Source organism: Drosophila arizonae, chromosome 4, assembly GCF_054131065.1.
Source record: "Drosophila arizonae isolate 15081-1271.41 chromosome 4, UAZ_ARI_1.0, whole genome shotgun sequence".
Taxonomy (NCBI): Eukaryota; Metazoa; Arthropoda; class Insecta; order Diptera; family Drosophilidae; genus Drosophila; species Drosophila arizonae.
The window spans coordinates 11,097,158-11,124,596 of NC_142924.1; the positions used below are offsets into that span (position 1 = coordinate 11,097,158).

Genomic DNA, 27,439 nt, shown 5'->3' on the forward strand with positions numbered 1-27,439 from the left:
AATTCAAATTTAAATATTTTGTAGTCTGGCTAAAATTAAAATCTTCATTTACACTTCTAAGATATTTGCTCCTCTTAAGAATATAGTTCTGGGCAGGCATTTTCTCAGTTCTTTCTATATCTCTGTTTCCTTTCCACATTTCAGATCGAATCAAATGACAAACTCACTCAAGATTGATGCTGCCCAGTCGCTTGTGCAAATAGCAGAGGCAAACACGAGCAAATCCCTGCCTAGCACATGTGAGCTCTGCTGATGGGCTCTGCTGGGGGGTCCTTCAAGGGGCAGAGAGCACAAAGACCGCAAAAAGGCGTACAACAAATGCAAACAGAGCAAATGGCACGCGTTGTCATATTTCAGAGCACTCGATGTTGACGTCTTGAAGATTATGATTTGTTTTACTTGACGCTTAACGAGCGCATGATACAAGAGCAGCCCCATCTCCCTCTCTCTGTCTCTCTTTCTCACACACTCTGTGATAAGTATGCTAAACATGTGCCAAGTGTGTGTGTGTGTGTGTGTTGATGACAGCGAACAAATTTTTACAGATTTGTCAGAATTTAGGCAAGGCAGAAACGTATACGTATTATTGTCTCTGGGGCCCATAACACACACACACACATACATAAAAACAAATGTTTCTCTTATGTTATGTATGTAGATGTGCTTAGCACTTAAAAACTGAAGTTGTTTATGAGAGGCGAAGGGGATGCTGACATCATGTAAGCAAATTGCGTAAGTAGCAAGCGAAGCCAAGACGCTGCTGACATTGATTTGACTTGAAGACAGAACTCGGAGTCCTGGAAGAGGAACGGAGAGCAGAACTGGCCATAATCTTGTAACGGGCTGGCATAACAAATTTGTTTGCCTAACTTGTTTTTTTGGGCAAACGTCGCAATCAACCCTTGACTTGAGCTGGCTGGCTAAATTCTTAACCCTTTCAGTAAATTGATATGACAAATCCGTAAAAAATGTTTAATGAAGTGAAAAATTGCAAAATAACCAAAAATTAAATGGAACGTCTTGCTATGCATTGCCGTTGTTGTTGTTGTGGTTTTAGCCATTGAAAATTAAGCTGAGGGTCAGTTGTTGTTGTAGTTGTTGCTGTTGCTGTTGCTGCCTTGCATGACAATTTGCCTGGCTGCCTGGCGGGACGACAATAAAATTGTGTAAACAAAAATTGGGCAATTTTCAGTTGACTGGCTTTGCGACTGGCCATTTCTTTGGCGCCAATGGGCGTTGGTTGGGCGTGGCAATGCCTAAAAATTCTTGTATTTATTTGTGGATTTTACGAAAATTGGGTGTGTCTTTTATTATTATTTTTAAAGAGAGAGAGAGCAAGACAAAGACAAATGGCCAAAATGGTCAAAATGGCCAGATCCTTGAGCTAAACGTGGCCAACACTTTTCTGGTACAGTTTGCTCGAAATGATTTTCATGTTCAGTTTTTTTTTTTTTTGCTTTTTTGGGCAATCGTAAAACAAAAATCATATACAAATTTTGTGGCTAGCATCGCTTCGTTAAACACATACGCAAATGCTCTTCATAACTGAAAACTTTTGTAGCCAAGTGGAATAGCAGATGGATATATGTTTGGTAAGTTAACGCACGACTTGGCCGCACTTGGCTAACAGGCAAATTGAGTTGGGTGCACAGCTGAGGGAATTTGCTAGCCAATAACGAAATTGTGCACAAATTGACTCCATGACAGAGCCAAAACAAAGCGAAGCATCCCATTCCTTACCATTCCCCTCTCCATTCCCATTTCCCATTCCCATTCCCCTCACAACTTGGCTTAGCCGACGCTGCTCACAAATCAGAGTTGAGAACCAGACAGCACCAAAAGTGCAAACCAAGATCATGGCAATAGCTGCCAATTGTTTGCCCAGCCAAAACAGACAACTTGACTTTTCACACTCACCATACACACGCACACACCAGCACACACACACGCACACATACACATTCAACAGCCAGCGGCTGCGTTTTCGGGGTCTGGGCAAATTTGCGTGCAGATAAATTGCAATCTGGCCAAGTTATGTGACTATCTCTGTCTCTGTCTCTGTGTGTGTGTGTGTGTGTGTGTGTGTTGGCCTGGAGTTTGTCTACTTGTGAGGCTGTCAGCGTCGTTGCAATTGTTGTCTTTTAATCACCCAAGCCAAGTTAGGCTCCAGTCATAGATACTCACGACTCCAGTTCATAATTTTAATTGTCTCCATCATCGAGTGTGGACAGGGGCAGGGCAAGTGCGGAGGCTTAAGTCCTGTTTGGTCAAGGCATTAGACACAGTCGCACGTGACTGACTTCAATTTTTGGGCGTGAGTGGCGTTTGGGGCCAGTTAAATGGGGGGCGCCCATTCGGTAAACAATCAATTGCAACTGCAGGCTATTTGCCTGGGTCAATGGAGAAGGCTATTTAGATATATTATAAGGAAACCTGTTGAGGAAACATTTCTCTGGCTGGGGTAAGGCTGTTAATACACCTGGATAATGATGTATGATAGAAAGTGTTAATTAAATATATTAATGGAAGGAGTTCTTGGTGATAGAGCAATATGTGGATGTATGTATATGTACAGCAGCGGTCCTAAAAATAGTACTGAACATGATTCTATAATCGATCTATTTGGTATATTAAATGAGAGAAGAAAAAATCTAGTAGAAAATACTATGACTGAACTAAACTCTAGTAAGAGTATAATATGTGCCTCTTTTTCGCTATCTCTCTCTCTCTCGTTCTGTCATTATACATTTGAGATTCCTATTGATTACTATTTAACAACAAGTTAACAGCAAATCTATCCTTTGCTCTCTCTCTCTCTCACTCTCTCTCTCTCTCTCTCACTCTCTCTCACTCTCTCTCTCTCTCTCACTCTGTCTCAATATACATTTGTATGCATGTATAATTACATATATTTTCACTCAATCAAATCATAATTTGATCACGTTTATGCCAGACATGGATATATACCCATATATTTACATATATATCAGATGCTTCTATTTATTTTTCTGTTTTTTTTTTTCTCTCTCTCCTCTTTTTTTAAGCCCCAGCGCAAATTTGACTATTTGGTCGCGTTTATTGATGTGTAATAAACCAATTGCATTTGTTTTGAATATATAAATAGACATAAAAAAGAAGAGAGCAACAACAAGAACAATAGGCAGCCATTTTTGTTGTTGTTTTCCGTTTCCGTTTTTTTTTTTTTTTTTTTTTTTTTGCTTCTGTATTCTCTCTTTTTTTGTGCTTTGTTTGGTTTTCGGTATTTGGATATTTTTTTGTTTTCGGACGAAACGTGCGTGGCATACTAATTTGGACTAAATGGATACAAGTTACATATTGTATATAATATATAGAGCTCACATATATATGTATAGGGTATATGGAGGGTCTAAGTCTACCCCTAACGGCTTGTGGCTGGGGAACGAGGCTGTAAAACGTTGCGTTTGATTAATCAAACGAAAAGTGTTGAAAATGTTATTTTTGCCAGCGCTGCAAATGTCGCATTTGTGATTTTTATGTGACACAGATTTACGCAGACAAACAAACATAATACATAACTGTATAACGTGTGTGTGCGTGTGTGTGTTTGGTCAGTCCATAGAAAAAGCCACAAATGGCGCCATTTAGTTGTTGAGCAAATGTAGCCATAAAGTTGCCAAGACAAACGTTGACAAATCATAAAAATCGTGCAGACCGACAGAAGGAGCAGCTCTAAGCGCTTTTCGCTATGGCCCTATTAAATCAATCGGCCATAAAAAAGCGCTAGCACAATAAGAGAGCTGATAAAAAAGAGGGGAGAAAAGACCTTCAGAGTGCAGAGCTGAAAGACTTGAAGCGCTTCGCTCTCGCTCTGCAGCTAATTAGTCAGGGCAAGGGCTGCACACTTGAATGTAAACAGGAATGAAAGAAAAGCCTCTGGCAAAAATTAAATAAGTAGCGAAATGGTAAACGGCTCTAAGCGACTGCCTGATACTTGTTCAAGTATTTTTATTATAACCTGAATCCATGGAAATAGGCTAAGAAGGTTTTATTGAAATGCATGTAACAGGCAAAAGGAGGCGTGGCAAACAACATAAGATATACAGCTTTACAAGCTCACTCATAGCTAACCCATATACCCCTTTCTCTTTACAGACGAGCATAAAAACGCGGCTTCATTAACGCCAGTCAGAGCAGCAGCAGCAGCAACAGCAGCAGCAGCGCCAGCAGCATTGGCAGCCTTGCAGCCCGACTGAGAACGTGCCACATTCAACTGCCACATTTGTCATTTAACATTTGGCAAACGTATTAAAACACCCCATCATTGCCTTAATTAAGAGCCATAAAAGCACATTTACTTATTGTGACTGAGCTACAACAGCAACAGCAACAGCAGCAGCAGCAGCAGGAGGAGGAGGAGGAGGAGGAGGAGCAGGAACCGCACCAGCTCCAGCACCAGTTCGAGCTGCAAACTGGCCGCAGTGGCACGTCTTTTACGCTTTTATTTATGCCCCAGCCAAACAGCCAGTCAGAGAGCAGTCGAAGCACTCGAAGCACTCGACTCGCCCAACCATTTGTCGTGCTTAATTCATGGCTAAAGTTGGAATTAAGTGAATTTTACGTTCATTAACGTGCGAGGGTTGTGCTCCAACCCCAAACAACAAGGGCTCAACTATATATAGATACATAGTATATATAGTAGTATATGTGTGTGTGTGTATATGTGTGTTGGTTACTTTTTGCTGGCATTCGCTTTGCCAGACAGTGTTGATAATTAGCAGTGCGTCTAGTGTTGCCCTAATAACGTAAATTTGTGGCTTAGTGGAGCAGCAGTTGAACATTAGAATTGAAGTGGTTAGCGCACTAAGCGAGCGACAGAGAAAGAGAGACAGACAGAGAGAGGTGAGCTCTAGCATAAAAGTAAACATGGCGAGCATTTGATTAAATGGTTGGATTATATATATGGGCAGCTAAATATAGCAGCAAATATTCAGTTGTAAAAGTTGGCACAAAAGGATGTTAGCTAAGGATTTGTCTTTAATGCTTTATTTATAAAACTTAAAATGATCTATTTTGGATACATTGAAAAAAAAGCTGAATTCAAATTATACTAAAATTTCATTTAATAACTAAAGTTGGTAAAAAATATTTGTTTATTCCTTAGCAAATTTAAAATTTGTGCTCCTTTTTCTTGACTTATATTTTTTTTTAATTAATGAAAATATTGAAAAATTTCTTAGTTTCATTTTAATAGTAACATAATAATATAGTATTACTATATTGCTTATTACATACGTAACTCTATACAGCTTGCTAATCGGTTCCGTTCAACTGCATATAAATTACCCTTGCCGACTTTAAAAAGTTACCAAATACAATAAATAAAGTTAAGTTTTTCTTACTATAAATTTGCATTAGTTTCATAAAAACTTAAATTGCTTTACTGGCATTTTTTGATTATTAAAACTTTTGGCCATATCTTGAGTAACAAATTGGGCAGAGCAAAGTTGTTTGGTAACAAATGAGAAACTTTTTAATAGCCTCTCCATATGACAGTTTCCTGCATGCCCAAACTATGTAACTGGACCCAAAATGTTGACCACTCAAACAGCGAGACGCAGCTCCAGTCCAGAGTCGAGTCGAGTCTCTCTCTCTCTCTCTCTCGAAACTAAACGAGATTGTGCCGCAATGCTACGAATAGCCTGTTAATTAGTCTCACTTAGAAAATAAACTGCAGTAATTAAGAGAAGGCAGCCAAAAAAAAAAAAAAAAACGAAAAAGCTCAAACGTGGCTCCACCCACGGCAAACGCCCCAAAAAGAAACTATAAAAAATACAAATATATATATATATATAGAGAAGAGGAGTGAGAGCCGCGCAGCGCAGCGACGGCAATGGAGTGAGCATTTTAATTTCAACGCTAGAATTCTAATTAACAAACAAATCCGACAAAATATACAGCGGCAGTTACCCAGGGGAGCGAAAGAGATGGCGAAGTTTTGGGCCAAAAAGGCAGCGTCGAGGCGATGGCAGCAAAAAAGTATGCTATATCAAAACGTTGGGCTGATGGAAGGAGAGAACGAAAACGAAAAGGAAAACGAAAACGAAAAGGAAAAGGAAAAGGAAAACCCTGTGAGCCATGATCTCCCAATTTAATATTATAATTGCTACAATTATCATTCTCATGCCATTTACACAGCAATTGCACAAAAACAACAGCAACAACAAAGCGTCGACGACGACGGCAGCAGAGACGACAACGACGACGACGACGGCGACGGTGACGACGACGTCGTAAAGAAAGCAACAAAAAAAGGGCAGCACGTCAAGTGACTGGCTGCGGGTTGCGCATATGTATGGCAAATTGAGGCAATTACCGGCTCTTCTCACCCTCAGGCTGCCTGTGTGGGTGTGTGTGTGTGTGCTCTATATATACATATATACATGCTATGCTGTGACTCCACCCACAAGACGATGCGCTCTCACAGCTGCACGCCTTCTCTTTCGCTCTCACAGGCATGCTCTCCACGCATGCGTTGCGGATGTCGGCGCCGACGTCGACGTCGACAGCAGCAGCAGCATGGCGGCGCACAGATGATGCCCATGATAATGGCGTTCATTATGTGAAGTTGACTGCGGCAGCGTCGACTTCTAATGGCCGCATTTTAAAATGAATGTCTCAACTTTTTCTATGCTGCCTTGACGATTTGCTCGACTATGTGCGCCAAATAATGATAATTTTTGTCAATTTGAGTGCAGAGAAGTGAACTTTTGAGATGTTAATTGTATAACTTTATCTAAAGCTCAGTAGCTCCATCAATATGTTAACAAATCCCCCCACTTAGTCAATGCACACACACAAAGTATGCCAGAACAAAAAAAAGATACAAAAACAAAAACAACAACAGGCAAACATTAATTGATTTGTACATAAACGATAATTTGAGACGACAAGCTAAATTGATTACAAAATGTTTTGCAGCTGTTATTATTAAATTAATTTGTCATCAAACAAAGCATAAAAACGTTTCATTTGCCCAACCAAATCTGCATAAAAGCAACCCCCAAATGGCTAAAAAAAAAAAAAAAAAAAAAAATAGAATCATGTAGATTTTAGTTAGAAACATGACACAGAAATAATCACAAATGTTTGATAAAGCCCCTGACAAGGGTATAGATAACGCATTTGAATAAGTTTTATCATTCGACTCGAACTAATTGAGTGTGATAAAAGTGCTTGAAACTAAGTGCTGACAAATTCCCTATAAGAGCCCCCAGACTAGCATGGGTCTGGTCTGGGACTTTTTTTTTTATAAATATAAAATATATATATATATATTTTATCTAGTTTTCCCCCTTCTAATTGGCTAGCCTTGGTTGGATCATCAGTGTAAAGTCCAAAGTACAGTTAAGCAATAATCAATTGCTTAGCATTGCTTGTCGTAATTTTCAGTAGCAAAAATCGTTTTGTTGTTCATGCTTATGTTGTTCCTCTTGTCATTGTTGCTGTTGCTGTTGCTGTTGTTGTTGTTGTAGTCGTGTGTAGTCATTGGGCTTTCAACAGAAGTCGTTTAGTGTTTGGCTACATGTCATGTTTGTATTTCATAGATAAAATAGCGCGCAATTGTGCCAGCCCAGAATATGTGTAATTATCGTTGTCACTAATTAAAGCGGGTGTGTGTGCGTGTGTGTGGACTCGAAATTGCATCTTATCTTTCGAAAAAAAAAAAAAAAATGAAACTTCTCAGGGATTTTTTTAGTTTCATTACTGGGATTTTGTGCGATTTGTGCAGACAAACTGTCGTATTTCACAAATCCACTCTAGGGGTAATCAGAAAACAAGTTCAATTAGAGCAGCTATTGCGATAAAGTCGTTACTTCTAAATAGCAGAGTGTTTCAAATATTGTTTCTATATATTACAGAGTTAATTAATTAGTAAGCAATACTAACAGTCTGCCAAAGTTCTCAGCAAATAATTTATTAAATGATGAATTCATTCAATATTGTTTACAATATAATAAAAGTAAATACACAATAAACAGACTGCCGTTTAAATTTGAATTTCATTTTCAACCGCCTTCAGCGATAGTTTCAACTTATCGATAGAGTATTTTGCATCACTGCAGAGAAAACTGTAGCTTGTCACGTCTTTTACAGCACTGCCAATATACTTAACAGAGTCCCTTTACAGCTGTTATTAACCCAATAGCAGCGCAAAAGAAAAAAGGAAAAAAACAAAAACAAAAGAAGTGCATAAAAACAACTTACAAATTTTTTTCATACTATTGCGAATAGAAAGCTAAACAAGTCTTATAAAATATTAAAAAACGCAAATAAGTGCTGAGCTCGCAGATTGCGTAAAATGCGTCATATTTGTATTGAATAATATATAATAACTTAACTGCGTTATTTTAAAACAAAAGTCAATTATGAAGAAACTGCAAAAGTATTTGCTTTCCTTGACGATTTTATCATGCAGCCTTGCTGTGACAAATACGAGTCCTTTTAGGTGAGTTATTACCCACAATGTTTGTGAAATTAAACAAAGATAAGCAAAATTATTCTTTGCTCCTGCTACGCAAGATTTGCGTAAACGTAAGCAAAAATAGAAACAGTTATAGTAAAAGGGGAAACTGCGAATCGATATTTCGATATGCCGCTTGCAGGCATCAAGTTCAAGGTTGCCCCCATCTTGAGCCGCCCGCACTATAACCTCCACAAATTACTCACAGCTGGCATTGTTTTTTTTTCTCCGGTTCGTTTCGATTTTCAGCGCTCTTGATGAAATATCCGATTCGGGTGTCGCCCTGGCCAACGCATCGGATGAGTCAAGCAGCTCCGTTGAGCAACCTCTGAAGCGGCCCAGCGCTGCGGATTTCTCGGACGAAGATGATGAGGACAACGAGGATTATCCACTGTATACGAATCTCGTAGGCAGGGATCCGCATAGCTGGGATGTGCTTGTCTTTACGCAGCAATGGCCTGTGACTACGTGCTATCATTGGAGGGAGGAGGATCCATCGCACGAGTGCACCCTGCCGCAGAAGAAGGAATTCTGGACCATCCACGGCATCTGGCCGACCAAAATGGGCCAATTCGGACCGAACTTCTGCAACAAGTCCGCCGAATTCGACCCGGAGCTATTGGAATCGATTATGGATCGCTTGAATACCTACTGGTTGGATCTGGAAGGAGAAGCGTCGCAGGATTACCTCTGGAAGCACGAATGGCTGAAGCATGGCACCTGCGCTGCTGCCCTTGAGGCGCTAAACAACGAGCTGAAGTACTTCGGTCAGGGATTGAATTGGCGCGAACAGTACGTCATGTCCAAGATCTTGGATGACTCTGGCATACATCCCGACTCGAACAATACAGTGATTGCTTTGAACAACGCTTTGGTGCGCGGCCTGGGCAAGAATCCATCCATCCACTGCTTATACGATGGCAAACACGGCATTAGCTACCTATCGGAGATACGCATATGCTTCAACAAGTCCCTGGAGCTGATCGATTGCGATGGCATCAAGCTGGGCGATGTGATGGCGGTCAGATATCCAGGTGGCACCGTGAACACCAATTGCCACATCAGCAATCCTGTCCATTATCCTAGCCTGGTGCCGCCACTGCAACGCAAGGGCGAGTGGAAATTCCCCTTGGTCAACGTCTACAAACTGTTGCAGTTCCTCATGTGGTTTACACTGTAAAGAACTACCCCATCCGTCTCTCTACTTTCGAGTATTTCCTCTGTTTGCATCAATTGTTATAATCCACAACAAAAAAGAAGCATATGAGATCTTATTACACTATTTTTTTTATATGTATACTATAACTGTATTAGAAGCAAAAAGCAACCTGAACTTGAGGCTAAATTTTGATGAATCGTGCAAATCATATCAGAGAAAGTACATACATATATTTCTTGATAAGAAAACCATATAATATTTCGCTATGTATCAGGCTTGAGGCTAAATTGTAAACAAAAAGATGACTAATCATGTAAATCATATCACGATTCCATCAGCCCAAGTTGCATGATCGTGTAAACCATGTATGAACTATGTATATCTGGACTTGAGGGTAAATTGTATTAAATTGAGCTGAGTGACTATGTAAGCCACATGATGATAATACCTATATATTGTGTAAACCATACCACAACTATATGTATATCTCTTTATATCAAAAAGACGTTTTTGTGTATGCAACTGTTTGTGATTATCAATATCAAAATATAAATAGAAAATACATGAACCATTTTTTTTATTATTAATATGTTTTATAGCACTCACAATCACATTTAAGCAACTACGCATAAACGTAGTCTAGAACAAATTATGTATTTAAAGAAAAAAAAAAATTGTATACTTTTATCGAATCCTTTGATACCTAATCACGAAATTGTGTTTGTTAATAATTTAATCGATTGTTTCAATAAAGGACACCGACACATAAACACACACTGAAACAGCAAGTAAACAAATGTGACTTTAAATTTGAATATTCTAAATTTCCATTACTTTTGTATTTAGCTATTTATATAATTTAAGGCTGCATATCTTGAAGCTGTGAATGTGGATAAAGAGAACATTTTTAACTAGTTATGTATAAGTATATATGTGTATATATATATGTAAAATTGCTTCGCGCTTATTGCTGTTGTGTCGAGTTGCCGTTGTAGGTGGCCTTATCCTCGTCATCGTCCTTAGCTGTGTCGGCCAAACGACGTATATTGGTCTGGCCAAAAGGAGTTGACTTAAAGATGCCCGATCGTTGCTGTGCCAAGTCCTGCGCCTGAGCCGCACCATTGTTAGACAGTTCCGTTGGCTTAATCTGATGATCCGGTCCTCCGACCGCATTTTGCGGATTGGCACGCTGCAGGCCGGGTGCACTGGTTGTGCGCAGCATAAACATATCCATGTTGCGCCGAGAGCCGATACTAAGGAAGACAGCAATTAAATAGGTATTTCAATTTATACTGCAGTGGCACTTACTCTCCGACCTGGGCAGCGGGAGGAGCCTGGACTTCTTGTCGCCGGCGCCAGCCAATATTGGAAATCATCTGCATGAAATTCACGCGCAGACGTTGAAAGCCATACTTATTGATATAGTCAAAAGCCACGGCGGCCGGTGTCAGGATTGCCCAGAGTACACTGGTTAGGATGTTCATCATATTATTCCGGCTGCGCACCACAACGTTGACCTGGCTGCTGCCGAGCACCAATAGCACTGCATTGGGCACCAGATTCAAATCGTTCAATGACTTCAGCTCATCCTCCGTCTTGAATTCACGCCTCGGATAGCTGGTGGCCAGTGTGAATTCGCGTATGTTGCTGCTGGCGAGCAGCTCCTCGCGCACGTAGTTACGCACTGTAGCCAATGGCTCGATGGCTGGGAAATCTTTGATGCGAATCAGTCCGCCGGGCAAGCGGATCTGCAGGCGTGTCTCCTCCACAGTGGAATGATGCGACTGCTCGGGTGTGATCGTTGCTGTTGCCGTTACGGCTGGGCTTGGCGCAGCTGTCACAGGAACTTCCGCCGCAGCCATGGCTGCTCGATTGGCCATCTCGGCACGATCGGCGGCAATTTGAGCCAGGATACGTTCACGTGTCGCCTGCTCCTGTTGGCGTTCGCGTCGAATGCGTTCCTTAAAAAACATATAGAAAGATTAGTTAAATTTGCTATTGGCATTCAGTGGACAATTTCTGACCACTCACTTGCATAGACTTGAACTCCTGCTCCCGGGCAGCTTGTTGTTGCTCCTGAGCTTCACGTCCTTCACGACGGCGCCGCAATTCGCCATCCTTATCGCGTCGCTTCTTCTCGTCCGAACGCTCTTTCTTACGCTTCTCCACCTGCTGTTGCACGTTTATTGTCGCACGCAACGCCGTTTCCTCGGTGGGCGTCAGTGGCGAGCCAGGGCCGGGCACCGCTGTAGATGTAATCTCTGTGGCCATTGTGTCGGCAGCCGCCGAGGTGGCTGCTTCTCCTTCTGCTGCTGCGGCCGCGGCAGCTGCAGCTGCTGCACGCTTTTCAGCTGCCGCTGCCGCTGACAAGGCCGCTGCCGTTGGCTCAGCTGGCTTGGGGGAAGATGTCGCTTCCAGCTGAGCACTTGGCTCAGCAGCAGCTGCCTCCACAGGCTTAGATACCGTCTCCGATTGCTGCTTAGCAGAAGATTCTGCTAGTTCCTTAGTTGATTCCCTTGCTGTTTCCTGGTTAGCTGCAGCTGGCTGCTGCAATTTCTTTGACGATTTGGAAAGGCCTGCAACAGATTTCTTTGTTTGCGGCTCTTCCTGGACTTCTTTCTGCGCAGCTGGCGCATGTTTCAATGGTTGAGTCACTTTCATTTCTGTCTCAGATTTTTGCTTAGCTGCGGCCGATTGGCTGCTCATAGCTGCCCCAGGATCGTTGTTAAGCTCCTCAGCTTGCTTATCTGATGTCATATTTGATTTATCTGTTGTCTCTGACTCCTCTTCTGCAGCCGGCTCAGGCACAGGCTCCACAGCTTCTGCTGCAGGTACAGATTTCTGAGCCAATGGAACTGGGGCCACCAGAGTATTGTCACTGGGATCGCTATCATCGCCGGCGATTTTTCGTCGCGACTGCTCCCCCTGAGCATCTTTAGCTGTTGCACTGGTAGTTGGGGCATTCACCTTTTGCTTGCCGGACAGGAGAAGCACCTTATTGATTTTTATCAACAGCTCATCGACACCGCTAACGATTCCTGTGGCAATGTCCAGTGGGGTGCCAGATTTACCAATGAAGAAGATCGATGGCACAGGTACCACTTTGTCTAAGAGTATACAAGTGCTATAAGTCAAAACTCGGCCACAATAAAGAGGTTTCACTGTACTTACAGAGTGATATAAACTGTGCGTAGCTTGCACTATCACCTTGAATTTTAACAGCAACAAAATCTTGTGTCTGCAACTTTTCGGTGACTCGTGGATCATCCAGATATCTATCCAGATTGGCTGTCATCTCATTCTGGCCTTCATTGAGCGATTACAAAATTCAATTAGCAAACATGACGTGGTGAAATTTAAATTGCAAATACAAAAGTCAATCTCTTTACCTTGAATGTACACAACGAAGATGGCATCTTTGGCTTTGGATTCAGCCACAGCTTCAGCTATATTGCCCGTGTGCCAATTCATAATTGTTTGCTGCCTGGAATGTTGTTTTGTTACCGAATAATTTGGCTGTTTCACAAATATTTTTCCTTTCTGCCTGACATCTATGGTATAGTGATGAAACTTTTGTTAGACGTCTATCGATACTGCCCTTTGATGTGTTATCGTTTTTGCTCTCAAGCAACAAAAACAACAATATGTATACTTTTATTTCGTTACAAATGTATTTTTAGAATTATTTAAATTTATGAATTACAAAATGTGAGTGTGGGGTCCCGGATATTATGAAATTACCGTTTGTCGAGTCTTTTACATGATTGCTATCTATTCAGTAGAAGAATCTGGAAATATTTAAACTATAAATAGACTAATTTTAAGTAGCAAACTTTATGCAAATCTACCATCATCAAAATCCGAGCATACTATGGAGCTGGCTGGCGTCACGGATATCTCGCTGCGTTCCACATCGGGCAATCGTGCCACACGTACACAGCAACGCTTCGGTTTTGACTTCAAGGGAAACGGGTGTCCTGCTGCTGCTGCTGCTGCTGTTTGTCCTTTGATGCGTTCCAAGTTGACGCGACATTTTCGTATTTGCATGCATTCCTGATATACGAAATCACTGTTTGCCATAATAAGTGGATGGCGTGGTAGTTTAACGATCATCTTTTTCAATTTATTTTGAGGCGACATCTTGGTAAGCATGAACTCGCAGAAAATGTATAAATTATGACGCTACTCGGAGTGAGAGCTGCAACGACGCAGCTGACAATTGGAACCAGCTGCCCCGATATCGATAGCGATACATTTATCGAAAATAGTTTACGACTGAGCTGAATAATTTTCAAATTGACTTTTCTTAGGCTTTGATATTTTGCGTTATATTTATCTCACTATTTTATTTACATTTCGCTCTCATTACTTCTGAACTTGAAGAAAATTTAATTATTTCAAGTAACCATAGACATTTTTCAACGTTGTGCAACACTAGCTACGGGACATTGTTTTTGTGTGTCATTATTGCAGGGGAAAATATTGAGAGAAGATTAAACATTTGCACGAAGTTACAGGTTTATTAAAAAATCATATATACTCAAATATTAAACAGCAAACATGAGCGACATACAAACCTTAATGGACATGGGTTTCCCCAGAGATCGAGTGTGAGTCTAAGCTGCAATATTTTTTCGCCGGTAATTTAAACATTTTTTTATTTGGCTGTTTCTAGTGAATATGCATTGAAAGTAACTAGCCACAAGGGCGTCGAAATGGCCATGGAATGGCTGTTGGCCCATGGTGACGAAGAGATACCCGCTGCGGCGGCAAGCGATGCAGCTCCTGCTGCAGCCGCAGCTTCCGGCGAAGACACAGCGCCCAGCAGCAGCGGTGCTGCCGACGGCGGAGCCGTAGCCAAATCTCTGAAATGCGATGACTGTGGCAAGGTGCTCAAGGATCAGACTGAGGTAGAATACCATGCGGCCAAGACAGGTCACAGCAACTTTTCCGAATCCACCGAGGAGAAGAAGGCGCTCACCGAGGAAGAGAAGAAGGCACAGTTAGCTCTGATCGAGGAGAAGCTTAAGCAGAAGCGCGTGGAGCGAGAGGAGCGCGAGAAGGCTGATGCATTGGAGCGTGAACGTAATCGTATACGCTCTGGCAAAGACATGACAGAGGCACGCCGTCGCATGGAGGAAATCGAGATGAAGAAAATCGTGGATCAGCGCAAGCGCGAAAAGGAGGAGGAGAAGGCGGCACGCGATCGTGTTCGTGCTCAGATCGAAGCGGACAAAGCGGCACGCAAAGCCAGGTGGAAACCTCATTTAACTAATGTAAAACTTTCGGCTAACCTCAATAATTTTTATAGGGAAGCACATAACAGTCCCGCTGCTCAGTTGTCGGACGCCGTACCCTCTGTCAGCTCCACTACGACAGCCACTACGCCCACTGGCGTCAAGTCTCCACCGCGCGAGTACACGGAGACACGCATCCAGGTGCGATTGCAGGATGGCTCCACACTGGCTTCCGAATTCAATGTGAAGGAGCCGCTGTCCGCTGTGCGTGTGTTCATCCAGGTGAAGACTGGCATTGAGACTCCATTCGCACTGATGACAACATTTCCGCGCAAGATCTTTGCCGACGAGGACTATGAGAAGCCGCTCGAGGTGCTGGGCCTTGTGCCCTCCGCTGTGATCATCATGACAAAGCCGCCTGCGTAAATGCTCTCACAAAGAACCACAACAACAACAACAGCAACAGCATCTTGAACTAACTATACATATATATATCTATATAATATAATAAATATGTCGCGATATTTCGGGCGTACGGTTTTATATAAAGCAAAGGAAAAGCTTAAATTAAATGTTTTACAATTTGTGCTACATGAATGGCTCCACATAGTTTTTAATCTTCTTCACACTTCGCTCTGCTGGTCGCATATTCAAATGCTGTCCGAAGATGATGAAATCCATGCTGTCCACGTGGAGGCTGAAGACGCATTCGCTCTTGGGTATCGTGCGCACGCGGTGATCCTCGCCCAGTAGCTTCAGTACGTTCTTTGTGTCCATGACGCATATTCCACTGAGGCCCACGAGAGTGGGGCATTTAGATTGGTGCACTCGCAGCTTGGCTCCATGCAAATCCATTTTGACCAATTGCCGGCTAAATTCGTCGTAGCGTTTCTCATGCAACTGCGGCACCTCTTCGCCTTCCTTTAGACCCAGATGCTCGCGTATGTAGCCACGCCAGAGCTTGTGCAGCGGTAGTGCCTGCTCGTAACGCATTTGACGTGTGGGCAGAGCATTGAGTCCGAGCTCTGCATATTCGCGCCTCGTCAGGCTGTTCGATTTGTGAGCGCGACGTTTGCGTGAGTGTTGCTTCTTTGACTTCGTGCCGTGCAGCATGGTAATATGATCTGGTATGATGTTCACATTGCAGCGGTGATGCGGCACAACGAGATCCGTAAGAAACTCCTTCAAGCTTTCTGTTTCTCTCTCCATTCTGGTCAATTTGATTTGTTTACAAAATCCTTAGCATACAGCGCACATTTTATAAGCCGATAAGAGCTATCGAGACCAACAGCTGTTTATGTTAACTTAACATAGCTCTGTTCAACATCAGGCCGCAAATGCAATAATATTTTAAGGTCACACATATTGCTATGCTCCTAATGTTGCAGCAACATTTACAACAAGCGCGCTATGTCTACAAAACATAAATATGAATTAGAGGTGTACATCAAAATACTCAAAATAACATATAAATTTACATGAATTGAGCAAACAGCAAAGTCATCTAATGTTTCACATATTTAAGATTCGCTGCCAGCATAACAGCAGACTGCTCTACTCACGCAACATGTTGCTAAGACTCAGCTGTTTGAGTAAATACCGAAAACGAATTGACTCGGTCACACAGCGACCAGACCGAGCAGCCCGGTCACATTGCCAGAAATTTTTGTTGTTGTCAGTCCTATCACGACTTTCGCATAAACGACACGCATAAAATCGGTAAGAAGACGCCGCGTGTGTTTGATGCAAAAGGCAGAGGAAAAATTTAATACATACACACACATGTATTGCAAAAGCAATTTCGCTACTGCCTATCAAACTTCGGGTAGTGTGATAGAAAGATAATGCAGTAAATATTCTGTGCTCCCCCAAACAAACGTGACCAAATGCACAAATAAAAAAAATTACAACAAATACAAAATATATTCAATTGATTGCCGTCGGTCTCGTTCGCGCTCTCTCTCTCGCTCGCTCGTTCGCCTCGCTCTTTCTCTCTGTGTGTGTGGCTGTGTCTTTAAATGAATGTGTGTACGCGTTAATAAAACACAAATAATAACAAATTCGTGAGACTTGCTGCATTTTAGTCGTTGTTGCAGTTCCGCTGTGAACCACTGTGTTGCCGTCTCAGCTCGCGCCGCGCTTTGAATTTGTATTTGTACATTTCACATCGTCTCTCTCTCACACTGCCGCCGCCGCCGCCAACGACGCTGCACGCACACACACATTCGCAAGCCGCACGCAAAACCAAACACACACACATTCATATATACAAATGCGGAAGAGTCGCCGCAGTCGGCATATTTAGATCCCCACCGTTGCCATCAACAATAATTTTCGCTGCCGTTGCCTCTGTCGCCGCCGCAGTCGTCGCTCAATAATTGTGCATTTTGTTAAAAGGTAAGCTCGAATGCTGGGAAAAACTGCCAAATTCCATGTGTGTGTTATACAAAAAGCCGCACATTTTGTGCATTTCATTGCACTCTTTCTTTTTATTCCTATTGCTATTGCTCTGTGCATTGTTTTCCATGAGCGTTGCCTTGGCGTCAGCGTCAGCGTCTCAGTCGGCATCGGCATCGGTGTCGAGCCGCAACGACAGCAAAAAGTGTCAAGTGCGCGACGCTGACGCTAAACACGCTGTGAGAGCGCACGCCGTCTCGCTCTCTCTTTTTGTTGCTATTGCAAAACATGTGCACATATTAAATAAGAAATTTGTTCGTCATTTTTTGTCTGCGCTGCCATGTAAAAATTTGACTCATTTGAAAAAAAAAGAAAAAAAAATAGGAATAAACTCCATAGTCCACTTTTAGTTTCTTTTTTCTGTTTGCCTACTCCGGGCTGCTCTCTCTCTTTCTCTCTGGCTCTTGCGCTAGCTCACTGACTCACGCATACATATACATGCGCGCACACTAACAAAGACGCGCCCCGGCCGCAGCTAACGGCACTTTTTCGTCTTTTTTTCGGTCTGCCTTTTTCTCTTTGCCTGCCAAAAAATGCGCCTAAAAATCTAAATCACAAATTCTTCTATTTCCACTTTATTTTTCTATCTCTCTCTCTCTTGCAGTCGCCAGCAGCAACAGCAACAACAGCAGAATAAAAATCAAAGAAAAGCGTGTGTAAAATGCAGAATTTAAATTAAATTCCATCAATTCATTTTTAATGTGTTAAATAAAATTTAAATAACAACAACAACAACAAGAAAGTGTGCGTAGCAACAACAATAATAACAGAAATCCAAAATTACAAACTTCTAATGGGCAACTATTGAATGGCGGCCATTAGTGGCCCCAAGCGGCATCCATTGAGCAGTCAACACCATTTCTCCCATCCAACTACCACCACCACCACCGCCACGAACTGCAGCAGCAGCATCACCACCACCACAACCACCAACACCAGCAGCAACGGCAACATCAACAGCACTAACAACAACAGCAAGCAACGACTTTATAGCTATCAAACGCCAGCTAATCCCCAGCACACAGCACTAAGTTACTCCACCACTACCAACACCACCACCACCAACATCGCCACTGCCACCGCCGCCGTAGCCGCCGTCGCCACCACCACTAAGAAGAGCAACAGCAGCAGCATCAACAGCTGCCCAAATTCTTCAGCTGCTGCGCCGCGTAGCTCGATGAGCGTTTCGATGTCACTGGTACAGGGTGGTGCTGCCGGTGGTGCGCCACAGGGCGCCAGCGCAATATTGGCCGCAGCGGCTCCATATTATCAACCGCCAGCGGTGCCACAGGATGTCCAGCCGGATCGTCCAATTGGCTACGGTGCATTCGGAGTTGTCTGGTAAGTCAAAATCTTTTCCTATGAGATTATCTAATATAATATTATTATATGGGCTAATTATAATATAAACAATGGTAAACAAGAATCAAATAAATTATAATATATATATAATATATATAATATATAGATTAGAAAAAATTGATTGATTATATAATGATGATATGGTTTGATATTTATATAGATTATCTATATGGTATGGTGTAGGATATTACAATCTGCCAACTGAGCTAAAGCAGGGCAGATTCATAGAAAGGAATATGTATTGAATATATCATAGGACTACATTTTCTCTGTCTTTGATGAAAGTATTCCCAATTTTTGCTATATCATATAAACCTATACACTTTTGCTTCCTCCTTCTTTAGACCATATTTCATATAGTAAATCCAGTTGTTTTCCCATTCGGAGTTAGCTCTTCATGCTAGACTAAAGAGTCCTGTCACGTAACTCTAGGGTTCAATGCCTCTTGCGCCTGGCGGCGACCTTTCCCTCTGTGCAGTCCTTTAGACATGGGCCTCTGTTTTGTTATTATTATTATACTCTTCTTGCATGCACTCTTTACCCCCTTTCGATGTACAAATATACGTTTTTTGTATGCGGTCTGTCGTCGCAGCGTCAACATTAACATCAGGCGTCGCGTCGTCCTTCGTCCTTTGTGCCTAGTTAGGGTGGTTTTTCGCTCTCTAAATATGCTCCGCTACCCACCCATTCTAAACAAGCTTGCTTGCTCGCCTGTTCCCGTTCCCCCGATTTCCCCTTTCCAGCTGTTTTCTGTTTCTTTTTGTTCTTTTCTGTTTTGGCTCGCGGCCGTTCGCCGGGCAAAAGTTTTTCCCAACCTTCTTTGATTTGCATTTTTACAATTTTTACATTAATTGTTGCTAAACGAGTTGTGCAACGCTTGTAACGGTTGATTCTTTGACTTGTTTTTGACAGCTGAACTGAAATTTGGCAACGCTGCGCATTACGTTTCAATTTTATACAAATTTCATTCACGTGTAAAACGGCATTTCCGGCTCTGCACGCCCAGCGGGACAGAAAGAGAGACAGAGACAGAGAGAGCAAGATAGAGAGGGAGAGCAAAAGTGTTGGGTAAACACCAAAAGAAGCTAGCGAAAAAGAAAAAAAAAAAAAAAAACAAAAAACTGGCACACGCTAAGTGACGCCTAGCAGGAGGAGCGGAATGAGCAGGAGGAGGGGCGATGAGGGTCGGGTTAGGCATAGAGTAAAAGTGCTTAAAAGTAGGCACAAGGAAGTTGTGCAGCGCATAAAGACGACAACGAAATGTGCCACAAGTGGAGGAGAGTAAGCAGCATCGTCGTCGTTCGTACCGCCGCTGCCCGCCCTCTCTGGTAACCCCAAGCCCTAGAAGAATGGGGCAAAACGTGAAAAGCTGTTTAAAAGGAGAAAGAAGCCGGCTTGGCTTAGGCCTTCTGGCTTAAAGCAGAAACCCGCAGAATAGAGTCGTTGACGTTGGATTGGCTTTTCAAAAGCAATCATCATGCTCTGGTCGGGTCTGGTCCGTCTGACGGTCGGTCTGTCGGTCTCTTGGTCTCCTGGTCTCCTGGTCTCTGTGGCCTGGGTCGTCGCAGTCAGCTGCACTGGCTCAGAGAAAAACTATATTAATATATAGCCTGGGCCACTCGGCACTCCGCACTGTAAATGCAATCAAGCGTTAAATTTAAGTGCCAAATGTCGAACTTGTTGTTAGATGCCCGTGTGGCCAGATGCCGAGGCTAGTTTTGTTTATGTGCCGTTGGTTAGCAGCCTGGCAGGCAGGCAGCCAACAGCCAGCAGCCAGCAGCAGGTGAGAGAAGGTGTAGTCTATTACTTTGGCAGGAAGTCGAGCAGCAATGCGAGCAAGTGTCATAGTTAATGAAGTTTGGCAACATCGGTCAAAGTGCTTCAAATTGGAATCCCAATTGGAATTTCACTTGAAATTGTTAAAAACAATAGCTCTTGGCTATTAATGGAAATGGATTTTGGGGTTTCTGTTTGATTTTATGTGCAGTTTTGTAAACTATTCGAAGCGACTTGAATTGCGTCAGCTTTTCAAGTTTGTCAATGGCTTAAGCCAAACATTTCGAAAATGTGACTTTCCAAATGGGTTTAAACTCTTTGTTTAGGCATATGGAGATATGCAGAGGCTTATGTGAAGCTTGTTAGCATTGCATGAAATTGGAAGCTTATATAAACTTGGAACTAGCTTAAAATAATATGTGTAGTAGTTGAAATTTGGCAACAGAGTAGGAAATGTAATAGTAATAATATAATATGAGATTAATGTAGTATTATTTATAATTGTGTAGAGATGTTTTGAGCTTTCCCTGAATTTTGGCAACAGATCGTGAGCTTTAATGAGTCTAATTACACTGAAACTTAGAATGTAGAACATAATATAATATAATATCATAATAATCAGATCAATATGAGCTTTGGCAAAAATGAATACAACTTTAAGCAAATATTTATACATATATATGTAAATAGACCTAGCTAAAATTTGGCAACAGGTTACAATTCTGCTAATGAAAAATGACAACAATGCTTAACCCTTTCCAAAGAAATTACATTGCTTAAATTTGAAATCATATTCAAGGAATTATGATAACAGTCAATGCCATTAACAGAAGTTTGGCAACAATGCAGTCATTTAACATTTGCTAATGGAGCAATAAATGCTTGACAACAACGCCTACGCATGTTGCGTGTTAATTATATCATAAAGCAAAGCCAGCTTATCATTCAACATAAAAATGTAAATGTTTATCAATAAAAAATGAGGCAAAGCATCGACTGAACGCCAGATTAATCAGTTTATAATTTATTTCGTGGAAATCGGAAACCATTTATGCACTTAAATACACAAGAAGATTAACCAATTAATCCTAGGCAAAGTTCTACGAATTTTTCTCACTGCATTGTGGCCAAGACAAACATAAAGAAACGCGGGCAGCAGCAGCATGGGAATGCGAGAGAAAGAGAGAGAGAGTGAGACGGGGAGAAGCAGCAGTAGAGAGGAGGGCCAAATGGGCAATGAAAAACGCTCGTTTCGGCCACAAAACACAAAATATTGGACACAGAGTTCGTAGAGTCCAGTCTTTTTGGCCTGTTGCACAGGCAGCAACAGTCGCAGCAGTCGCAGCAGAGGAATATGAAGAAGAAGAGGCAGCAAGGCATGAGCCCGCAAAAGATGAGCGAACCAAACAGCTTGGGCTTACTTTAAACTACCTGCAACTGGTTTTAGAGCAGCAGCAGCAGCAGCAGCAGCAGCATCGGCAGGCAGGCAGACGCAGACGACAAGTCCGAGAACGGACCAAATGGACAGTAGGACACACGAACAGACAGAGACGGAAAGAGAACGAGAGAGACTGAGCTGAGACTGTTGTGTAAACCTTTTGCCTGCATAAAAACTCGCTTCCTGCACGACTTGTGGCCTGCTCTTCTGGGCCTTAGCATTAGCCTTAGCCTAAGCCATGCAGCCTCCGGCTCTGGCTATGGCTCTGACTTTGACTCTGCTTCGCAAGGTGTCGTCGTTGTCGTCGTCGCCGTCGTCGTTGTCGTTATCTGTTGCCCAGCTCAGGCTAGCCATGGCTATAGCCATAGCCTGGATTGGCTTGGCTTGGCTTAACTTGTGTTCCTGTTATTTTCTATACCCTAGCAAATAGGAGAGTCTACGGAGAGTAGAACACTAAGAGTGGCTCATTTGATTGTTATTGTTATTGCAAGTTGGGCTAGAGTTGCGAACAGCAATTGGTAGTTCAATGTAGGTTAATAGAGATTGGTGAATTCGACTTGGTTTGCTTTAATAAATCTGCCAATCAATCAAAAGTTTGCGGCTTTATATTTATACAATATATATATAACTGAAGAGAGAACTCTTTATGGTCTATCGCACCGAACTAGCAGCTATAGATCTTGAGCTCTCACTGTTATAGCTAGAGATCTCTCTTGGCTATAGATTTCTTGAAGCTGCAGAACTAATAGCTAGAGATCTTTTAAACCTAGAGTTCCCTCTCTCTCAGTTACGAATTCCTAACTCTACTTACCTTACGAGAGTATCAAACTTTCGGTTTGGCATTTAGAACATTGGTTTTTCATTTTTGTTGCGTTTTTACTTGTTTCTCTAGGCTTTCAGTCTTTTTGATCAGGCGCAAATCCTGCGCTAATCTCGAGTCCAATGGCCCTGCCCAGCTTCCAGCTTGCCGTGTTCGCTCAGGTCTCAGGTCTTAGGCCCGCATCGCTGACGCGCGATTCGTTGCGATTCGCTGGCATTAATCGTCGTGTCCCCGCTGTTGCCTGCTAAGTGATTCCTCACTGCCGCGCAGCCTCTTCTTCTGCCGCTCTCCTTGCCGCTCTTGCTCTTGTGCTGCTGCTGCACCACCGAAAAAGCAAACAAAACAAAACAAATGCAAAGGCAATGCAGGCGGCGCATTGACTACATTGAGAAGTACCGGGACACGTAGTTTTTATTTTTCCTCCACTATTCTCATCTCGTTTATTTTTTTGGGTTTGTATACCCTGGCTTGATTGAAAATAGGTTATAGTGGGTTTTTGATTAGTCTATGTGACGGGAAATAGGTTTGATATTTGATCTATTTTTGATTGGACTAGGATGTATAGTGGATCATCAAAGTTAGGCTATATATTTTATAGTTAAGCAATTTGCAATTATCACAACAGTGATAATTAATAAAATAAAAAATACTTTGAAAATATATATAAATAATATATTAATAAATATAAATATATATCAATTTCGTCGACTAGAGGGCATCTGTTAGTCGATCAGTCTTGCACTTCTTATAGCAGCCAGAACAGCTGCTCGGGCCGTAGCTTTAGAGCTGAATGCTTGATGCTGGGCTCTGCTGCTGCTGCTGCTGCTGGTGGTTGGTTGAACAACCTTCGACGGTTTTTAGATATTTTGTCTGTCACACACACTCACACACACACATACAGAGTGCGGATTGTGCAGACAGGCCCGCTTACAGGATATATGTCTGAGTTAGGGTAGAGTCCCGCATATGTTTATCGTCTGCTACCACATTTTTAGCTCTCGTCGGCATCCAACATTTCGTCTCGTCTCATGGACAACGTATTCGCTTCAATAGCCGTAGAAACTACCCCGTGTCCATCCCTTTTGGGTTGTAATTTTCAAATGACAAAGTTTTCCCTTCTAGATTTTCCCTGTTTGACTTTGAAACTGTTTGAATAATTATCCCGTTTTTCCACTGCATTCATCTTGCTCTCTTCATTAGATTTTTGCACAATTTCTCTCTCTCTCGCTCTCTGATTGAATTTCATTCTATTTCATTCTATTATCGGACATAAATTGGCTTTAGCCATTTTTCATATTTTTTAACCTTTTTATTTTTAACTTTTCCTGCGGCTTGAATGGGGTCGAGTGGTTGGCTTAGTTAGGGGGTTTTAGTTTAAAATCCCTGCATAAATTTTGAGAATGTGTTCAAGTTAGAGTTTACATTGATGTGAGCTCGAATGCATGTAAATTTTGGTGCTATCTGAACTTTGGCAACAGCGCACGCCAGTTTAGCATGCAGTTTTCATATAATTTTAGCTCTTACCACACATTTCCTAGTCAAATAGTTTTGTTAATTAACAACTTTTTCAATAACACGCCAAATATTTCAATTAAAATTACAACTTTATTATATATTTATGTAAATAAAATAAAAATATATATATAAAGTGAAATTTCGCAACAGCGCACTGTGAATGAAATTGTGTGTTTTGCTGGCACGCATTTCCCAAAAGAGCTGCTTGCACTGTTGCTCCTCCTCCGCCTCCTGCTAATCCCGCTTATTGTCTGTGAAGTGCGGCAACGTCGCTTAGCACAATTTTTATTTGAAATAAAGGAATACAGCACGGCTCGAGTCGACTCGACTCGGAGCGGCCCGGCTCGGCTCTAGTGTAAATGCAATTTTAGCCATAAAAACAGCTCAAGTGCCGGGGCTTAGGTAGCAGCGAAATGCTAGCCGAAATAACAAAGTGCCAGTTCCATCCACGCTCCTTAACCGGCTGTACTCGCATGTCCTGGATAGCCTGGATATTGTGGCTCGGCCTGGGTCTGGGTCTGCGCTTGTCCTTTAGCCCTTGTCTGTCGTGCCAAAACTATTTTCGCCTCGACTCTCTTTGTATTTTCCTTTTTCATTTTTACCAAACGTTTGCCAAAGAATTACGCACTCAATTTTGTCTACAGCTTCATTGCGCCCACACGCACACACACACACACACACTCATACGTAAACACTCACATACACTTGTACACGGACATGTGAGTCACTTGCTCCGGCCAGCTTAGTTCACTTGAATTACGTTCTACGGTTCAAGTGAAGCGCAAATGTATCTTTGAGGTTTATATTTTCTATCTCTGCTTTGCTTGCCAGCACTGTCTCCCTCTCTCTCTCTCTCGCTCTCTCTCTTTGTCTTGTTCTTCCTCTATCTCTCGCCTGCAGTTGCGGCTTTAGGTATCATGTAACAGTCACAGCAAACATTCTGTAACTAGGCGTCTATGTATGCAAGTGCTCAGGCGTATGTGTGTGTGCGTGTGTGTATCATGAAATAATTATACCCTGTACATGAATTTAAAAAAGAATATGTTCGTTTTTAAAGTCGTTAGCTTAAGATCTGAAAATTGAATTGTGTTGAGAATCGCAGAGGAGCGTCATAAATACCCAAAGAGAAAGATCGCTTCCTTTCTGAGGAGAGAGTTAAATTCATATCTGTATATTGGAGGTCTAGCAACGATGAATTGAGAATCGCAGAGAAGAGCCACAGTTATCAATTCCAATTATTTTCTCTCTTTACATACATATACTTAATTTTAAGAGGTAGCGGTACATAGCCATAGAGATAGAGCTGATCTATCTCTATAGCGCTTACAGTGTATTCTGGCAATCAGTCAACTCGTTTCGTTTCGCTTCGACTCCCAAGTTGCTTGCTCTCTGGCGCTGCGTGTGCTCAAAATGAAAAATAATAGTCAACAAAGTGGCACCAACGAAAAAGCTTTAGCCCAGCGAGACCTCAGCTGCCCCATGCCGCAAGCCTCTGCTGCCTGCCCCGCCTCATGCCGCATGCCGCATGCCTCTGCGCTCGCCCACAACTTTGCCCCGCTTCGGCGCGCTTTGCCCTTAGTTCGTGTTCACCTACAGCAAAATGCATTTACACGCGCAGGTAGCTGTCTATGTGTATGTGTGTGTGCATGCGTGCGTGCGTGTGTGTATGTGTATATGTGTGTGCCAAATAAATCATCGTGTGTGTCGGACAACAGAACGAAACGACGAGCGATGAACCAAACTCCTCTTTGCCACAGAACGGATCGTAAAGTACATTGGAAAACTGAAATAGACAATTCGTAGAGTTGCATTGCACGATAGAGAAGGCGGAGCGGCCAGGGGGGGCGTGGCAAGCTGCAGTTAGACAGCTGGACAGTTGAACTGGCAGCCGGCGGGCAACTGCTTGAACCCAAACTTAATGAAGCCACTCGACGAACTACCAAGCCGGCTGGTAACAAGAAAACCCGAAAGAGAGAGGATGAGAGGTGCCAAAGTGGAAGGGAGTGGGGCAGGAGGCAGGAGGCAGGAGGCAGGCGTTAAGCTGCCTTCAGGGTGTGTGCACGTCCCTCTAGCCTCGGGCCAAGCCAGAAACTAATTAAGTTTTGCGTCAAACTATTTTCTCGACACCAAATAACTGGAAAAATGTTTGTGGAAATTTATGCACACACATGTGAGAGTGGCTGAGTGTGTGTGTGTGTACGGAAATACATTTCTCATAAATCATAAGCTTATGATTCGCTTGTCGCGCGACTTGAAGAGCATTTGATGCCACTGTTAAGCGGTTGTAACAGATTTTTATGAGACACTGTGAAAAGAAATTAAAAATTATATGAAAATGAGGAGCAAGAAAGAAAGGAGAAAACAGAGACAGCAAACAAGAGCGAGAGAGAAAGTAAAAAGCGATCAGTGTCGAGAGAGAGAGAGAGAGAGAGATCAGATAATAGATAATTTTATATGTTAAATGTTTACAGAAAGATTTGACTAACGTCTTTGACGTCTGATTATGAGCATGCATAATACATGATTTTATATGATAAATATATGTGATTTTAAAAGCATCTATTATACTCCTTTGCAGTGAATACAGGGTATTATCCAGCTATCTTGTTTGATTACAGTGATTAGGCATAAGCCACAAGCAACTTTGCTATTTGCTTATAAATCAGAGACATGCACACATAGAGCTGGAAGGAAACTTGACTTTGCCGCAAAATTGTGGCAAGTTTAGCCAAGTGGCACATGAAACGTCTGTCAATCGAAATCGATTAACGTCCAGACAGAGCCAACAGACAATTGTTAATTAACACTGCCGCAGGCAGCAAAATCTGCACAAATTGTGGTTACAAATTGAGCCTCGCCGCACCTCTCCTCGCCCCTTGCCTGCCCCTCCTCGTTGCAAGTTGCAAGCGGCAGTCAAGTACGAGCGCCGAAGAGGGTGGCAAATGTTGTCAAAACTAGGCACAACAACCGATGGCAGATAGGGCATTAGGGTATCTGCATGCAGAACACGGGCCAGGCCGCTGTCACTTTATAGAGGGACACACAGATCGACAGACAGACAGAGAGAGAGAGAGAAGAAGCAACAGCCCGCAGACATTTACAGCTGCAGCTACAGAGCTACAGATGAGGCAGAAGCTTGGCTCATTGCCGTTCATTTTTTGTTAACCCTCAT

The 27,439-nt window shown here is 42.5% G+C and overlaps 6 protein-coding genes and 1 long non-coding RNA gene across 8 annotated transcripts in view; 4 read left to right on the forward strand and 3 right to left on the reverse strand.

Annotated features, from left to right (window-relative positions):
• Nucleotides 1–1,339: 1,339 nt before the first annotated feature.
• On the forward strand, nt 1,340–7,050 carry LOC149269119 (uncharacterized). 2 transcript variants are annotated; one of them, XR_016269985.1, is made up of 4 exons: nt 1,340–1,592; nt 4,135–5,877; nt 5,940–6,110; nt 6,178–7,050. It is a non-coding gene; the product is annotated as an uncharacterized LOC149269119 (long non-coding RNA). The 2 variants fall into 2 exon arrangements; XR_016269984.1 differs by lacking the exon at nt 1,340–1,592 and having other exon boundaries at nt 4,089–5,877.
• A 1,106-nt stretch (nt 7,051–8,156) lies between these two features.
• RNaseX25 (Ribonuclease X25) lies at nt 8,157–10,459 on the forward strand. The gene is made up of 2 exons (XM_018006952.2): nt 8,157–8,488; nt 8,753–10,459. The coding sequence occupies exons 1-2, from the start codon at nt 8,409–8,411 to the stop codon at nt 9,681–9,683; spliced, it is 1,011 nt and encodes a 336-aa protein (XP_017862441.1). The 5' UTR covers nt 8,157–8,408; the 3' UTR covers nt 9,684–10,459.
• Nucleotides 10,460–10,465: 6 nt separating this feature from the next.
• Nucleotides 10,466–13,273, reverse strand: LOC108613463 (uncharacterized). Its single transcript, XM_018006948.2, has 5 exons — nt 13,052–13,273; nt 12,834–12,968; nt 11,694–12,769; nt 10,971–11,623; nt 10,466–10,915 (listed from the first exon to the last, which is right to left on the reverse strand). Exons 1-5 carry the CDS (start codon nt 13,131–13,133, stop codon nt 10,627–10,629), a joined length of 2,235 nt encoding a protein of 744 aa, XP_017862437.1. The 5' UTR covers nt 13,134–13,273; the 3' UTR covers nt 10,466–10,626.
• Nucleotides 13,274–13,309: 36 nt separating this feature from the next.
• On the reverse strand, nt 13,310–13,912 carry HP4 (Heterochromatin protein 4). Its single transcript, XM_018006963.2, has 2 exons — nt 13,511–13,912; nt 13,310–13,450 (listed from the first exon to the last, which is right to left on the reverse strand). The coding sequence occupies exons 1-2, from the start codon at nt 13,812–13,814 to the stop codon at nt 13,434–13,436; spliced, it is 321 nt and encodes a 106-aa protein (XP_017862452.1). The 5' UTR covers nt 13,815–13,912; the 3' UTR covers nt 13,310–13,433.
• A 46-nt stretch (nt 13,913–13,958) lies between these two features.
• Nucleotides 13,959–15,496, forward strand: LOC108613470 (UBX domain-containing protein 1). The gene is made up of 3 exons (XM_018006953.2): nt 13,959–14,272; nt 14,338–14,916; nt 14,974–15,496. The coding sequence occupies exons 1-3, from the start codon at nt 14,223–14,225 to the stop codon at nt 15,323–15,325; spliced, it is 981 nt and encodes a 326-aa protein (XP_017862442.1). The 5' UTR covers nt 13,959–14,222; the 3' UTR covers nt 15,326–15,496.
• On the reverse strand, nt 15,424–16,227 carry Pop4 (ribonuclease P/MRP subunit POP4). The gene has a single exon (XM_018006955.2). The coding sequence runs from the start codon at nt 16,106–16,108 to the stop codon at nt 15,488–15,490; it is 621 nt and encodes a 206-aa protein (XP_017862444.1). The 5' UTR covers nt 16,109–16,227; the 3' UTR covers nt 15,424–15,487.
• A 306-nt stretch (nt 16,228–16,533) lies between these two features.
• Nucleotides 16,534–27,439, forward strand: part of nmo (serine/threonine-protein kinase nemo) — a 92,252-nt gene continuing 81,346 nt past the window's right edge. The window contains 2 exon segments of the mRNA XM_089468324.1: nt 16,534–17,296; nt 17,961–18,697. Of these exon segments, the coding sequence (XP_089324450.1) occupies nt 18,165–18,697 (533 nt within the window). The 5' untranslated portion in view covers nt 16,534–17,296; nt 17,961–18,164.